We start from the raw sequence: 16168 nt of genomic DNA on the forward strand, positions 1-16168 counted from the left end.
CATGTTGCCATGGTGTATGCATGCTGTGTGTGTGTGCTGTGTGTGTGTGCTGTGTGTGTGTGTGTGTGTGTGTGTGTGTGCTGTGTGTGTGTGTGAGGTGTGTGTGTGAGGTGTTTGTGGTGTGTGTGTGCATGTGTGGTGTGTGTGTGTGTGTGTGTGTGTGTGTGTGTGTGTGTGTGTGTGTGGTGTGTTAAATAAGTAAATAATTAAAAAAAATCTCTAAGTTGATTGCGTGTGAACATGTCATCAGTGAGTTTGAGGTTTTAGCCATTTTTTTTTTTAAATATCCTCAGCTTTGGAGACAGACGATCCAAACTATAGCAATAAAGAGATGAGCTCTCAGAAACTGCCTCCACATGCAAAGATACATAAGACACTGAAGAGGTCCCATGGTGTCACCATGGCTTGGTTTTCCACAGTATCATTCTGCAGCTGCACATTGGCCATGTGTGTGCTTGTTTGGGGGTGTTTTGTAATCTCTCACACACGGATCTGATACTCTCACAGATATGGAATAAGTGTTAGAAGCTGAACTCATTCTGTCTTCCTTAGCAGCTGTTGCAACTCCTTGAGGGCACGGCACCACAGGCAGCAGTCAGGGATGCTTAGGACTGCTTTCTTTAAATAACCTTTTTACTTCTCTCCTTAAATAGCTGGCTTTTCCTCGCTGAGTTCTAAACTCATAATCACAAGCCCTTCTTCCTTGCCATCATCTGTTTCCTCTCAATGTTTTCATTTTACTGTGCCTCTCTTTCCCCAATTCCGTTCCTGTTAATGTGCTGTACTATAAAAGAGAAATCAGGGCATCTTCTAAGAAGACTGGATCCAGATTGGAAGCCCTACTCTTCTACCATATAACTGGGTGACACTGAGTGAATCATGGAGAGCCGCTGAGCCTTAATGAAATGGGACAGGCTTTCCTTCCTCTTTTTCCTGAGGCCTCTATACAATAATGCATATTGAGCTCCTAAAAAATAATCAGGGCTCCTGTCCCATTTCTCATTTGCACTCTTCTTTATAAATTTCATGCTTTCACCAAAGTCTCCAGGTGACTAATTTGAACTTTTTGGATGGTGGACTCCAGTGAGAAAGGAATATCCCAGATACGTCCAGACAACTCTCTTTAAGGTGTCTATCATTTTTAGAAAGTTGCCATTTAAATAATCCTTACTTTGATCTCAGATCTAGACCTAAGTTTAGTCAAATTTATTTCACCTTTGTCTAAACAAGTCCTAAAATGACCCTTTCAGGGGCTGGAGAGATGATTCAGCCGTTAAGAGCATTTATTACTATTGCAAAGGACCCGATTTGGGTTTCCACCACCCCCACGGCAGCTCACAGCCATTCCCAACTCCAGCTCCAGAAGATCTGGCTTCTTCAGCCTCCCAGGGCATCAAGCATGGATGCCGAACATATACACATAGGCAAACTCAGACACATAAATAAAATTAAATAAAAAAAAATTAATGACTTTGTAAGCAATGGCTAGTCCTCAACTCATATGAAGGGAAGGAACTCCTATCCCAGTTCACTGAAAAGAGCAGGTAGGGCTGAGTGGGGAGCCATGAAGGAAACTAACGTCCCTATCAAGCAAAACCAAGAGAGTTTACCACTGAATCCTGTGTTCTTCTTGGAGATCATTGATAAGCAGGGTGATTCTGAGGGCTAAACTCTGACCACTCTTAGTTCAGACTAGCCAATTAGGGCTGCGCTCATGGCTCATCTTCTCTCTAGTCCTCTCCTCCTTGGGAAACTCTTATCTTTCCTTCTGCTTTTCTTCCTCCCTGTTATGAAAACAAAAGCCTTTTCCATCCTCAAAGGCCGCTGCCTCCTTCTGGCACTTTCTGTGCTGTACAATTTCTTCCCCCGTTATACCTAGAACCCCCTGGGAGCTTTGCCCTACAGGATTTCAGAGGATGTCAGATTCCATTGTGGTACATACTTATCTGTCGGCAAGTATACTGAAGTATATGTTCAACATGAAAGTCAAATTGTACTACAAGAATTAGAAATACTATTTGTTTTATTTAATTGTGTTATTTCATTACCTTATACAGATTTCAGAAGGAAGAGAGTCCTCCTCAATACTCAAAAAAAGAAAATAGAAAAAAAATAGTCCAGGACTTTTACGTGTGTGTGTGTGTGTGTGTGTGTGTGTGTGTGTGTGTGTGTGTGTGTATGTGTGCATCTATGTGTGTGCACATGTGTATGTATGTATGTATTAAGTTTCTTTTTGCTGGATATTTTATCACAACAGCATATAAGTATATTCCAATGCAAGAGACATTGAAACCAGGTCAATTAGCTCCATTTCAAAACCAATTCATTTTGAAGTCACAGCCAACTTGGGAGTAGTGATATTGTGAATACAAACCTTGGAGACTTGTGCCAATGGCTACTAAAACAAATTTTTATGTCCCCTTGGCTTGTAGTTCTTTGGTATAGAGGGATGTCATTGACTACTTTTCTAGGTTCTTGTGAGGAATTCATGAGCCTATGCATGAATAAGCCAAAAATTTGATGAATCAGTGACTACAAATAGAACCTGTGGGTTAGTGTGTGACTGCAGCATTATTTCTTTGAGCATTATAAACTCTGGGCATCTGTGAGTTGGATGTCACTGAGGATTAAGAATGTAAAAACTGATAAGCATTTATGCAAGCAGTATATGCAGACTCAAACCCCCTCATTATAACCTGACTAGTGTTTGATTTTGGTGGAAAAAAAAATCAAGATTGAAGGCATGTTTAAAACTTGGGTTGAAGTGAGTTGAATTTGTAGGGCTGCTTTCTGTTGGAGTAAACACATATAATAAACTGTAGAGATTTTTAACCATTCATCCATCCAGGAGAAATCAGGCAGAGAAAGGTTTGGAATGAGAATGTGAGTTCTGGCCCTCTTGTAACCCCACCTGGCCATTAGGTCTTCCCAGAGAAGCCTCATTCACAGCAGTGACTCATTCATGAGTCCCTGAAGGAAAAAGCTCTGAAGTACAGCAAGGAAGGAACAAATGGAGGTGGAACAGATTTGCTTTCAACGCTTGAACTTAAATAAGAATTAGATTTGGCTCCATTTCCTCTAATGAGATGAAGATAAATGAGTGGAATAGAGGAGCCCTCTCTGCAGCCCCAGATCAGAACCCCTCTGAAGGAAGCTGCTTAATGTACTATGAGAGAGTGGTTCCAAAGCTGAGAATATTCCCCGAAGAAAGGCTGTTACTTATATATGTGGGAAAACTGACTGAGATCCATTGTAAAAAGATAGAAAATTAAAAAAAAAAAACCTGTGTCCTCTTCAGTTCATATTGCTGCCAATAAGCCCATGTTAGAAAAAGAGACAAGATGATAAAAACAGAAATAGCCTTATACATCCCCACTGCATCCCCATTCTTTTCCAGTATGTTTACCATTCCAGCATTACCCGTGTGGTGTCTCTGAAAGAGTCATGACACATGTCCCTCAGTGCTAAAGGAGTTTGTGTATCCAAGATTAGAGAATTTTCTTTTTACAAGTATTGAGGAGCTCAGTCTTCTCATTCCTCCACGGGTCCTTTCTTCACACCCTTTCATTCCTTGCTTTCAGAGCAACCCTGGTTGGATTTTACTCATGGGTGGTGAGAGTAAAATTCTCCAGCCACAAATTATGCTTTGAAAATGCCTGTGCATTACAGGATGGCACACCTTTACACTACTGTGGATGGTGAATTTGCTCTGGGGAAAGACAGCATATCTGCAGTGTAGACTACAGCAAATAGGATGGTTGTATGCGTGTTGCTTGTCGATTTGGCATCTTCTCCAAGTTGTGTGATAGTAAGAGAGCAAGTTGTGCTCAGATGACCATTTCTCTCAGACTTTATGTCAGGCCTATACAACTGTCAGCAGTGTGTTCTGGATTTCTCAGGCCTAACAGCAATGGAAACTTAATACTCTCTTTGTAACGTTGCTCCACAAATCATTGTGGCCATCTGCTGAGAGTAGATACCATATCTGTTCTGCAATGACGGATGAAAAGCGAAGTCTGTGGTTGGTATTGCTTCAGCTCTTCAGCTGGAACACCTTCACTGGCATCCTGCATGCTGGTAAATTGTTGACGTCCTTAGCAGTGGCTTCCTTTCTAACAGTTCAAGTCACCTTCCTATCTGGAACGAGTGGAGAATGTGCCTGTTTTCATTGAGAGAGTGTCCAGATTAGAAGACCTGAGATGTGGGATGGGATCATATTTCGACTTTGGGGAAAACAGGCCTCTCAATGTCTTCTGTTCCTGCAGACTATGTCTCCCACTGGGTCCCAGCAGGGTGTTTTCTGAGCTCATTATGAATGTGCTACTTGACCTCCTGGAGATTTCTGTGTTCCAGGGCTTCGTGGTTTTCAGTCCTTGGAGAGCATTTGTTCCATGTCATTGTTACACAGCTCATAATTGGTTCAGGCCTGTGTTTAGTAGTTTGTCAGGCTGGCCGGCTTTGTAGAAGGCATTGCTGACAAAGAATGCCTACAGGTTTTCAAGCACCCTCTCTCTATGCTGCATTGTCTGTGAGCTCAAGATGTACTTGGTCATAATGTGTGATATTTTACATTTAGTGACTTGAATGTCAGTCTGCCAATCTTCTAAACAGCCTGTACTTCATTTTAGTTCCAATGTTCATGTGACGATAGAACTTTATCTTAGACCACATAATAAGAACACCAGCAAAGGTCTCCGTAATATGCAAAACCCGTTGGCACAGAACTAACATTTTGCAGGTTGTCATATCACCCTATGGCTTCATCTCTAAGGCTAGTGTCCCCCGACTCCTTCTTCATTGTTCTCTGTCTGTTTTATACCCTAGTATCCCAAAGGCAACAGAATGGGGCCTGCAGAACTGATCAAATTCCTTACGCATTTGATCCAACTGCAGACACTGCGCAAACAGGCTGGATTCTCCCACCTTGTCATTCCTCAAATTGTATTTTTAAGATAACTTTGTAAATCTGAAGAAATAAAATTAACTAAAAAGAAAAGCAAGCAATCATATCAACTCATCTCTTCTTTGCAACCAATGGATGGTTTCTGGAGGCAGAAGGCCCCAAGCTTCTTGAATCCTTCAGACCACTAATAACCTCACTTGAATAATTAACCAAACTATTTTCACATTTTTACTCATTGTGTGTGTGTGGGGGGGGGTGTATATAGAGAGGGCAATTTGTAGAAGTTGGTTCTCTCCTTCCTCTATGTGGGTTCTGAGGATGCTCATCACATAACCATCAAGTGATGTAGGAAGAACATGTACCATTCAGTCTCTTATTCCTGCAAAACTGCTGATGTGCACATGAAAAGAAGACTTCTATTTTATTCTATTATGTTTTGATCTTAGTCTGATTGAACTGCTACTCACCCATAGGAACTTTCCCTTTCAACTCTGGTAAGAATATAGGTTTTGAGAGAGAGAGAGAGAGAGAGAGAGAGAGAGAGAGAGAGAGAGAGAGAGAGAGAGATTGAAATGTCTCTACTGGGAAGAAAGTCCTAAAACTGTTGTAGCTTGAACAGAAAATATTTCCATCTGTCACATTTGTGGATACCACATGGAGTTTTATGTAATGTTGTGTTTGGTCCTGAAGGCATACATTACTTCCCTTGGGCAGATAGTCTCCCATTCTGGCAATTTTTAAGTCCTAAACAGGAATAAGAATCCAAATATATGAATAGAGCAGGGCCAATTAAATTGAAAATAATAGGCATGTATCAAGTGAGAAGATGATGAAAATCTTAGGTAAGACTCATGAGGAAGGAAGAATGAGATCCTGTCTGCATAGAAAGCGCTTGCTGATGTGCTAAGCCTTCATTAACGGTCACTGCCTCTTGGAAGCCTCCCCTGATTCCTCCAGAGGCTGTGGGTGAGCACCCTGCCATGTAGCCATCTCAGAAGACAGTTCACTTCACTATAAATATTTACATTGACTCCTTTTCTACAAGACTTCCTATTCTTTCATGAGGGACTGGGTTTTATTAACTTTGTGTTCCTGTTGCTCTCCATATTTCAGTCATATTTTGGAATCATTGATGGAGTTCCTGTCACTCTGTGAGGCATTCTGCTAGCATGGAAAAGACACATAGAAAGACAAGGAACAACATTGGACCATAGGTCTGAGACCATGCATTCCAACCCTATTCTTACTTCTCATCCAGTGTTTGACCTACACAATATTCCTGGTCCTTAGTTTGCTAAAAAGAATATTTGGATCAAAAAACTTGGAAAGTCTCTTGATTCTGCAGGTCTGTTTAATTGCAACTATCTGAGTCCAATGTGTGTGTGCATACCTGTAGAACCACATGTGCTGTACAGTATCATGGTCTGCTCAGAATGGTCGATCAATGTGGCCATAAAAGAACCAAAATAGGAAGAAACAGATGTCCAGAAGCCATGAGAATACTGAACACTGATGTGGATTAGTGCTGTGGATGCATATTCCAGAATGTGCTTAGCGTGTGTGGAGAGAGAGAGAGAGAGAGAGAGAGAGAGAGAGAGAGAGAGAGAGAGAAACAAGACTTTAAAAATTATTAGATAAGACGAGAAGAGGAGAAGCACAAAGATTATAATAGCTTCTGTATGGTACAGTGTTGCACATGGTATATAACAGTAATCTCAATAAAGACAAAATGAGCTTCTACCTGGAAACAGTAGAATGAACCTGGTTCAGAGGAAAGCAAGCCCAAGATAAGACATTAAAAAATATAAGGGCTTGAAGAAGAGTGAGAGTCTACCTGTCTCCTTCATAGGAAAAGTAGCAAATGAGATTGTATTTCAATGAGTAAGTTATGATGTCTGCGATGATGGTAAAGGTGTGGGGGAGACCCATCACTGTCTTGGTGGCAGGATGAGGATGAAGATATAACTTGTAAAGTTTACACTGACAATCTTGATGCCTGTTGCTAATAAAATTGTGGCTGGTTTATGACCACTGGGAATGGAAAAAAATAAGTGATCCATAGGTAGCCATAACTTTATACTATTTTGTAAATTTTGGCTATCACCAAAACAATATATGCATACAGTGTTTCCAGGCAGTCTCTTTTGAATGCTCTCACAAGTCAGGACCAGATGTGCATGTCTGTGAGCTGCATCAAGGAGTAGCTAAACTGAGCAACAGTGCCTTCCGGGTAGGAGGCCCCCAGTGGAATAACACAAGCCTTTGCCCTATGCACCCTTCAGCTTCCCTGGGTTCCCAGCTTTTGGGAGTTGGATACAAAATATTTGCAGGTGCATGTGAACTGGGAAGAACAAGAGAGTTTTGGAATGTACACTCTGGGTCCAAAGAAATATAAAAATCTATGCTCAAGTTAAAAAAAAATACCCAAGAAAATAAACCTAAGATCAAGAACACCCAAGGAAATAAACCTAAAATCAAGAAGGTTTATTTTGCCTCCAAGTTCAAGGGCACAGCCCATCACATTGGCAGTGGAGAGGGGCAATTGGTTATAACAGAGCTACTGTCAGGAAGCAGGGGACCATGACTGCTGCTTCTCAGTTTGATCTTTCCTGTTTATTCAGTTCTTGACTCCAGACCGTGGAACCGTACAATTCACCATTTGGAGTGAGTGGGTCCTTCTAACTTGGCTAACTCTCACAAACATGGCTGGAGGTTTTTGTCTCCCAGGTGACTCTAGAATAGATCCTGTTAATATTAATGATATTAATAATAAAACAATAGATCCTGAAAATATTAATCACCACAGAGGAAATGAGTCCTGGTGTGGCTCTGACAAGACTGATTGGGAATAAAAAAGAGGAATGAGAAGGGGGTGTGGTCTCTTGAGGCTGCATCTCATCTGTTGAAGATACTGCAGGGAGTCTGGACAAGGACAGGAGGCTGATGCTCAGCCACAGTCACACCTTCAGCCTCACGCATCCTCTGAGGCTTTTCTCAGGTTGTAGTTAAGAAGTACAGTGATTTACTCCATAGTCATAGTTGTGAGAAAATAGCATCCTTAATATGTTATGGAAAACCAAAATCAAGATAAGGAAAAAGAAACAAAGGGGGAAATATTTTCAGATGAAAGCAACCCTGAAAAGCTGATCCCCACCCAGTGCATAAAATTATCAGCTCCGCATGACCCTAGGCAAGTTACCTAAACTCCCTGCAATGTAATTTTTCAGAAATTTATTTAAAGCTGGGCATGGTGGTACACACTTTTAATCCTAGCACTCGGAAGCCAGAGGCTGATGGATCTCTGAGTTCATGGCTAGCCGGGTCTACAGAGCAAGTTTCAGGAACAGCCAGGGCTATACAGAGAAACACTGTCTCAAAAAACAAAAACAAAAACAAAACAAAACAACAAATGTGTTTAAGTGTAGGACAGAGAAAATGCAGGTTTTCATCATGAGCGTGAAAAGATCGAGCTCTTTTTACAATTGCTGAACACCAAATGCCAGTTATAATTTTAATTTGGGGATACCTGTAGATCTCATTCTGAGTGTGTCTCCCTAGTGGAACAGCCTCCAGCCTCCTCTTTCAGTCAGCTCTGCTACACTAACTACATCCATCTCCTGGTTGGCATCGATTTTCCTAAAATAATGACTCTGGTATTCACGTCTTCAGGCACCTCCTTTGTAGATGCCCGGGGAAGTGAAGCATCAGGAAAGACATTTACCATGTCCCAAGGCCCAGTTCTCCTTACCCCACTAGTCTTCATAATGGCTGCCATGGCAGCATGAAGCTTCTAGCCAAAGGGAAGGCCATCCTCCAGTTCCCTTGCTTGCTGGCTTTCCTCCATCCCACCTGAAATGACGGTAACCTGATTTCTCACTGTGATAGATGCGAAAGCGCTGTCTCCCATACACAGCCCGCAGCTCGATGCAAAACGCTTCGTAATTGAAACTTACTTTCATTCCTGAGTGACCTCCGGCTGGTTGCTGCTGGTCCATTAGCTCTTCCATTAGGTTTCAAGCTCCATGAAGCGGTGACTAAAGTTGCTTCTTGGCTTTTCCCTTGGGGTCTAGTTTGGATTTCTGAGAGTCGAGACATGATCGTGCAGTGTGGGAATGCTTTGAATCTAGTTAAGTGCGGTGGGGGTGCCTGCCTAGGCCTGACCAAAGCAGATTGGCTTTGAGTGTGATATGATCCCTACCACACCCGCCATGTTTTTTCTCTTTCTGAACTGCTCTAGAAGAGTTTGCTTTGGCTTTCCACACGTGGGCTCCCTTCCTTCTTCCTTCTAGCATAGCATGCTTACCTTGCTTGCTCATATGGGAGCCTAATCCTTCCTCATTTCCTCCCATCTGTCTGTATTCATATATCCTTCTAGCCCCATTTCCCAACCAACCTCAGGAAAGGGGGAAATGGTTTTGCAAGTGAACTATCTGTACAGGTGGCAAAGACTGGGGCATCTCTAGGGAATGCAGCTCTCTGGGGTTGCTGCAAAGTCATCCACCTTCCCCTCCCTTTCTTTCTTAAGTCCGTCTACTCAAAAAGATTTCCAACTGTTTCCTTAGCTTTCCATATGGAAATAGCTAGGCCAGATGTCTGCATAAGCATTTCCTTCGAACATTCGGAACTAGTTTGGACTCCAGAAAGCAGAGGTTGACATTGAGTTAGTTTAGCCAAGGTTGGGGAGCGGTTCTACTCTCAGTATGTATACTTTGATAAATCTCAGAGACTAGAAGTATGGGTTACGTTCTTGTTTATTCTCTCAACATTAAACTACCTTAATCCTAGTTATAATTTCACAGCAAACTGGGTCTCCTTGCCAGCTCACTAAAATGATACACCCCATCCACAACTCTGCTATTTAAGAACAGCTCAGAAATAATCAGTAGGAATTCAAAAGGACATCTCTCTCCTGGATGATAGAACTGGATGTCTTTCAGAAACTCTTCAGGACCTAGAGAATCTTAAAACACCCTTTGTGTCTCTACCAACTAAAGTTGGCTGTTTGAGGACTGTTTATTATAAAACAAGACAGAAATTTTACCAGCTTAGAAAGTGTTGCTTTTTGTTTGTGTGTTAAGTTTCTGTTTTTTAAAAAATATTTTTAACTATGAAAGTTGGTGTAGTGGTAAGTCAGTTAAGCAGCAAATCCTGGGGAAGGGCTCACTTTTTAATCATTTAACAACTATTTCTTGAACTGTGACTAAGTATAAGGTACTGTAGTGAATAATAAAAGTGTTACTTAAAATTTATTTTGGCCACAAGGCATGGAAATGCCAGACAGTGAACATATATATCAAATGCCCTACCTAGGAAGGAAGCTTGTTCAAATGTTCCGAGGAATAAGGCTTGTGTGGGCTATGGGAGCTCAGTCATTTGAAGGACTTTATCAAGGAGATGGAACATGAGCTTGGATGATTAGTCAGAAGTCAGTAGTAAGGACAGGAGCTGATGGGAGTTAGTTAGATCTGGATGATCCTGCTGAAATATTCTTTTGTTGTTGTTTTCAAGACAGGCTCTCTCTGTGTATCCCTGGCTATCCTGGAATGCATTCTATATAGACAAGGTTGATTCTTGAACTCAGTTTCACATGCCTCTGTCTCCCAAATGCTGGGACGATTTAGCACTCCTGCACTTAACTAGCTAAAACATTCTTAACAGTCTCAGAAATAACATGGCATAGGGTATAAATGAGAAACAGAAAACATCAGCCAGGTTTCAATTGTGTGTGTGCTAAAGGGAACCAAGAGACTAAACCCATAGGGTCTGAAATTTCAGATTCGTCTGTAGGCAGCAAGGTCTATTTTTTCCATTATTCTACTCTTTCAGAGGTATGTCATGATAATCTGCCACCTCCAGGTAAACTAGTTGGTACAGGAAGAGGAGCCCAAATGCTGGAGAGCAGTTGAAAGGTTACTCAACAGTAGTTAGTAAGTGCTGTGTGAACCTGGAAAGGATGGGATTGTAATACAAAGGTGTATCTGAGATGCCATGAGTCATGAAATTTCTATGATTTAGACCCTTGTTGAAAGGGGAGGGGTAGACAGGGGGGAAATGTATCATTCTATGAGGCAAAGCCTAAGAAATGGATCCACTAACAAGCCAGGTGTGACAATGGGACCACAGTGCATGGTAGATGTGGGTTCAGCTTTGCCAGCAGCATGGAGATATGCATGTGCTCCCCAAGAGGCAGATGAAAATGTGAAACTGAAATTCAGGGCTAAGATCTGAAATACTGACTGGGGACTCATCAGCATAAAGACCATTGCAGAAGTTGTGGGGATAGATATGCATGTCAAGGGGGGGTCAAAACAAGCAGCCAAGGGCAGGACTCTAGGGGGTAATGATTTACTTTATGGAGAAAGAAGAGCCAGAATGGAAGATAGCAAGGTGTAAAGATGGAGACTTAGGAAGAGAGGTTGAAAAGAAAAGAGGCTGAAGATATCTAGGGGAGCAGAGAAATAAGGAAGATGAAAATTTAGAGAGAAACTAAGTGGGTTTTTTTTGTTTGTTTCTTTGTTTGTCCAAAAGGGTGCATGGGTGACTTTTCACCATGGATACTTGGAATCTTAAGTTAAGTCTGAGATGTACCTTTGGCCTGTTCGGTATTCTGTGTTTTTGTTTGTTTTTTTGTTTGTTTTTTTGTTTTTTTTTTTTTTTTTTTTTTTTTTTTTTTTTTTTTTTTTTTTTTTGTGTGTGTGTGTGTGTGTGTGTGTGTGTGTGTGTGTGTGTGTGTAGCCAGAGGTCAAAGGTCAAAACCTAGTGTTGTTGGTCAGGATGCTATCCACCTTGCTTTTGGCTTTCTAAGGCAGTCTCTCACTGGCTTGAAACTGGTGGGTTCCACCAAGCTAGGAGGCCCGGGAGCCCAACTACCCTTCCTGTCTCAGCCTCCCCACTACCTGGCTCACATGAGCATGCCACCATATCCAGATCTGGGGGAGAATTGAATTTAGCTCCTCACGTTTGCAAGGTAGGCACTACCAATTGACCTGTCTTCCCACCCAAGTCCCCAGTTTAAACTGGCATGCATAATGACAGAAAGTTGTGTGCCTGGAGGTGAGGGGCTTGTGACTAAGGGACACCTTAAGATATTAGGTGACAAAATTATTTAAACAAAATATTTCTTGAGCTCACATTGTGTTAATATGAGGAGAAGAAGAAGAAAGAGGAAAGTCCCCAGAAATTCACATTAGTCAACCAACATAACCCTTTCCCAAACAGTTAGGATTTAAAAGTTATTCTTTGGTCTTTATGACATGCAAAGCCTCCCCCGGCACACCTGTGGATCACTGTTTCCTTTCTTTTCAGAGCATAAGAGGAAGCAATGATAGCCACTGGTGGAGTCATCACTGGCCTGGCTGCCCTGAAGAGGCAGGACTCTGCCAGGTCCCAGCAACATGTCAACCTCAGCCCGGCGCCTGCTGCTCAGGACCAGAAACCAGTCCGTCGGCGCCCGCGAGCTGACGTTGTGGTGGTTCGTGGGAAAATCCGGCTTTATTCTCCATCTGGCTTTTTCCTCATTCTGGGAGTGCTGGTGTCCATCATAGGGATCGCCATGGCAGTCCTTGGATATTGGCCCCAGAAGGAGCATTTCATCGATGCAGAAACCACCCTGTCCACCAACGAGACGCAAGTGGTTCGCAACCAGGGCGGTGTGGTGGTGCGCTTCTTTGAGCAGCATCTACACTCGGACAAGATGAAGATGCTTGGCCCGTTCACCATGGGCATCGGCATCTTCATTTTCATCTGTGCCAACGCCATCCTTCATGAGAACCGCGACAAAGAAACCAAAATCATCCATATGAGGGATATCTACTCCACGGTCATCGACATCCATACGCTGAGACTCAAGGAGCAGAAGCAGGCAAACGGCCTGTATGCAGGCTTGCTGGGAGAGGCAGAGGTGAAGCAGAACGGTAGTCCCTGTGCATCCAGGCTGGCTGCCACCACCTTGGCCTCCTTCTCAGGGATGCGGAACAGCTTCCGCGTGGACAGCTCGGTGGAGGAGGATGAGCTGATGCTGAGTGAAAGTAAGAGCCTGGGGCACCTCAAGCCCCCTTTGCTATCTGACAGCGCAGTCTCTGTCTTTGGCCTCTATCCGCCTCCATCCAAGGCCACCGACGACAAGACCAGCAGCTCCAAGAAGTGTGACACCAAATCGATCGTGTCATCATCCATCAGCGCTTTCACGCTGCCTGTGATCAAACTTAATAACTGTGTCATTGATGAGCCCAGTATAGACAGCATCACTGAGGTAGCAGACAACCTCAAGAGCAGGTGCAGGAATCTTTCCATGGATTCCCTTATGGTCCCACTGCCCAGCTCTGGTGAGTCCTTCCAGCCCCCCAGTACATTACTCCCGAGGAACAATTCCGTTGGGGAGTCCCTATCCAGTCAATACAAGTCCTCTGTGGCCCTAGGACCCGGGACTGGACAGCTGTTGTCTCCTGGAGCTGCTAGAAGACAGTTTGGATCCAATACATCTTTACATTTCCTCTCTTCTCACTCCAAATCCCTGGACTTAGACCGGGGTCCCTCCACGCTCACAGTACAGGCAGAACAAAGGAAGCACCCCAGTTGGCCTCGGTTGGATCGAAGTAACAGCAAAGGGTATATGAAACTGGAGAACAAAGAGGACCCAATGGATCGGTTGCTGGTTCCCCAAACAGCGATCAAAAAAGACTTTACCAATAAAGAGAAACTTCTTATGATATCAAGATCCCATAACAACTTGAGCTTTGAACATGATGAGTTTTTGAGTAACAACTTGAAGCGAGGAACTTCTGAAACAAGGTTTTAGTGTTTAAAAAAATAGATCATTTTCCAAGGAGATACCTATACTGTTTTCAGCAGTGTTTTCCTTCTTAAAGCACTGGTTCTAAGCCTTTCCAAATCCAATGGTACTGTGTTAGAAATGGCTGGTTAATTCTGTAATGAAGATGTATGTATGTATGGGTTCCTTTTCCCTGCGTTACTATAGATTATCATGTGGGGCTTTGTTTTCTCACTCTTGGAAAGCATGGTTTCTTTTGTTGATATGAAGGCAAAATACCTGCATTTCTATTAAGAACTTGGCTTTAGTTTTAATTCTACTACCCATGATCATCTTCATAGAATGGTGTGGCCAGTACAGAAAGTGTAAGGTACCAAAGTGTGGACAAGAAGTGTTAAATTCAGGTCCATCTAATACTCAATAGATGTATTTATAAAGGAGGGTGAGTGCAATCTTAAATTGTGATTTTTCTGAATTATTGTTTTATAGGGGATTGCTTGCATTACTTAAAAAGAGAGCGAATTTCTATTACATCTGTTAATGAATCTTACTCTGAACTCTTTGTGGGAAGTATAAATCTTTTTTCAACATAAGCTCTGTTAGGGTAATATTTTAATGGAAAAAAAATGATGGCTGAGAAAGGCCATGGTTTAGGCATACATACCAAAAAGCTATTAGTTGTAATTTTACAGACCCAGAATCAAAATTCCTCTGCAAACTGATTTGGAAATTGAATGAGCCAACGTAGTTTGTAGAATTTCTGTCTTGATATATGCAGAGAAAATGCTGCCTAAAGAATGAAGATACTATTTGCTAGTATCTAACTTTTTCTAGCCATCTCTGTTGTCCAGTACTCACCCATTCCCATTTCCTTATTTCCCTCCAATATTTTTTTTCTATTATTTAGAAAATAGTCAGCTAACCATGATATTACTTCATATCTCCACATACCACTAGCTTGGGTGTTGAAGAAAATTTAGGACTTGATAAACTGCCTTGTAATTTACATTGTGATGGAAAATCTTCTGCTAACTCCAAAGACTTTCTCATGGTTAAGAAATGTTTAGGATTGTGGTTCTCAAATATATTCAGTCCTAAAATGGATATTTCCATCAGACATTGTTCTCGTTATCTGTGAAGGTAACGCAGTTTTAAGAATTGTTTGATGGGATCCTAGAAGGGTGGCCCAGCAGTCAAGAGCATTTGCTGTTCTTGCAAAGAACCCTGATTTCATTTCTAGCACCTTCATGGGTGGTTCACAATCATCTGTAACTCCAGTTTCAGGGGGGTCTAACATTCTCTTCTGGCCTCCAAGGGTACCAAGCATGCATATGTTGTGCATATATACATGCAGACACTAATACACATAGGATAAAATTTAAAAAAAAAAAAACTTAAAAAATGTCAAATGGAATACTCAGGAAATTTTACTGGTTTTTCCCCAAAGCCTAAACATTTCTGAACATTCCTATTACCATTACTAGGAAGAATAGAAAGGGTACATTAATAAGAGTGGCTCCCCAGAATCCCACCCTGTGTTTACACAGACATCTTCTTTCTTGAGAGGTACCCTGCTTCGTAGAACCTCAAGCCTGTGTGTTATAATAGACTGAGCTCAATATTTTACTATAAAAACATTTAATGAATTCTGTTATTCATAAAAGTGTGTGTTCTTCATACCTTTGCTATTATTTTTAAATAAAATGTACATTTCTGCTTAAAACACTATTTTGCAAACTTTCTGCTATACTATATTGATGGCATTTAATATTGTGGTACATGAGTGCTCTGATTTTTTAATATTGCTTCTTTTTGGGTTAAAGCGATACCCAGATGCTCTTTTTATTAGGTTGTTTTCAAACTTTGTTATCTTGAGATGGTTTTCATCTCATTTTTATTGACTTCCCAGGAAAATAATCAAACCCCACATACATAACTTATATAACAGCAGGCAAGTGTTAGTGGTATTCCCAAATTTCAGCACAGTGATTCCCAACATGCCTAGTGTGACACATGGCATAATTTGCAAGCCTCTCCCCATAAAGTGGTCCAGAAATGTGAAGAGGGTCAGGCGGCATGACTCTTGGAAGATCTAAACAAAACAACTCGGAGCAGGAAGCAATGATTCGTGCTTAACAGTCTTGTCGTCAAAAAGCCTCAGGTTTTTATTTACCAAACAAATTAACTTTATTAAATGATAAACAGTCTTCACATTTAAATTAATCAGACTCATCTGTCACTATTAGCATGAGACAGCTCAGCTACTGTATTAATTTGGCATCTTTCCAACCAGGAAGACTGCTTATTTCATATTTTGTATATGACTCCCATGCTCTTGTGAATGCTGAAAATTATTTAGAACTTTGATTTCTCCCCATGAGAAAACCCAGGAATTCGATCATGGTTCGCTGCTTCCAGCCTAGATAGTTTCTAGGCCTGTAGTCTAATTGTAGGCTACAAGTTTCCTAGTGCAATGATAAGAAGATACCACACAC

At 41.8% G+C, this 16168-nt stretch overlaps 1 protein-coding gene across 2 annotated transcripts in view; it reads left to right on the forward strand.

Moving 5' to 3' along the window:
- Tmem200a (transmembrane protein 200A) overlaps positions 1-14973 on the forward strand; it is an 84837-nt gene extending 69864 nt beyond the window's left edge. For both annotated transcript variants that reach the window (XM_036169231.1, XM_036169232.1), the window contains exon 2: positions 12209-14973. In XM_036169231.1, coding sequence (XP_036025124.1) covers positions 12225-13700 — 1476 coding nt within the window. In that variant the 5' untranslated portion in view covers positions 12209-12224 and the 3' untranslated portion in view covers positions 13701-14973. The remainder of the gene's footprint in view (positions 1-12208) is intronic.
- The last annotated feature ends 1195 nt before the right edge of the window (positions 14974-16168 follow it).

Source organism: Onychomys torridus, chromosome 19 (genome assembly GCF_903995425.1).
Source record: "Onychomys torridus chromosome 19, mOncTor1.1, whole genome shotgun sequence".
Lineage (NCBI taxonomy): Eukaryota > Metazoa > Chordata > Mammalia > Rodentia > Cricetidae > Onychomys > Onychomys torridus.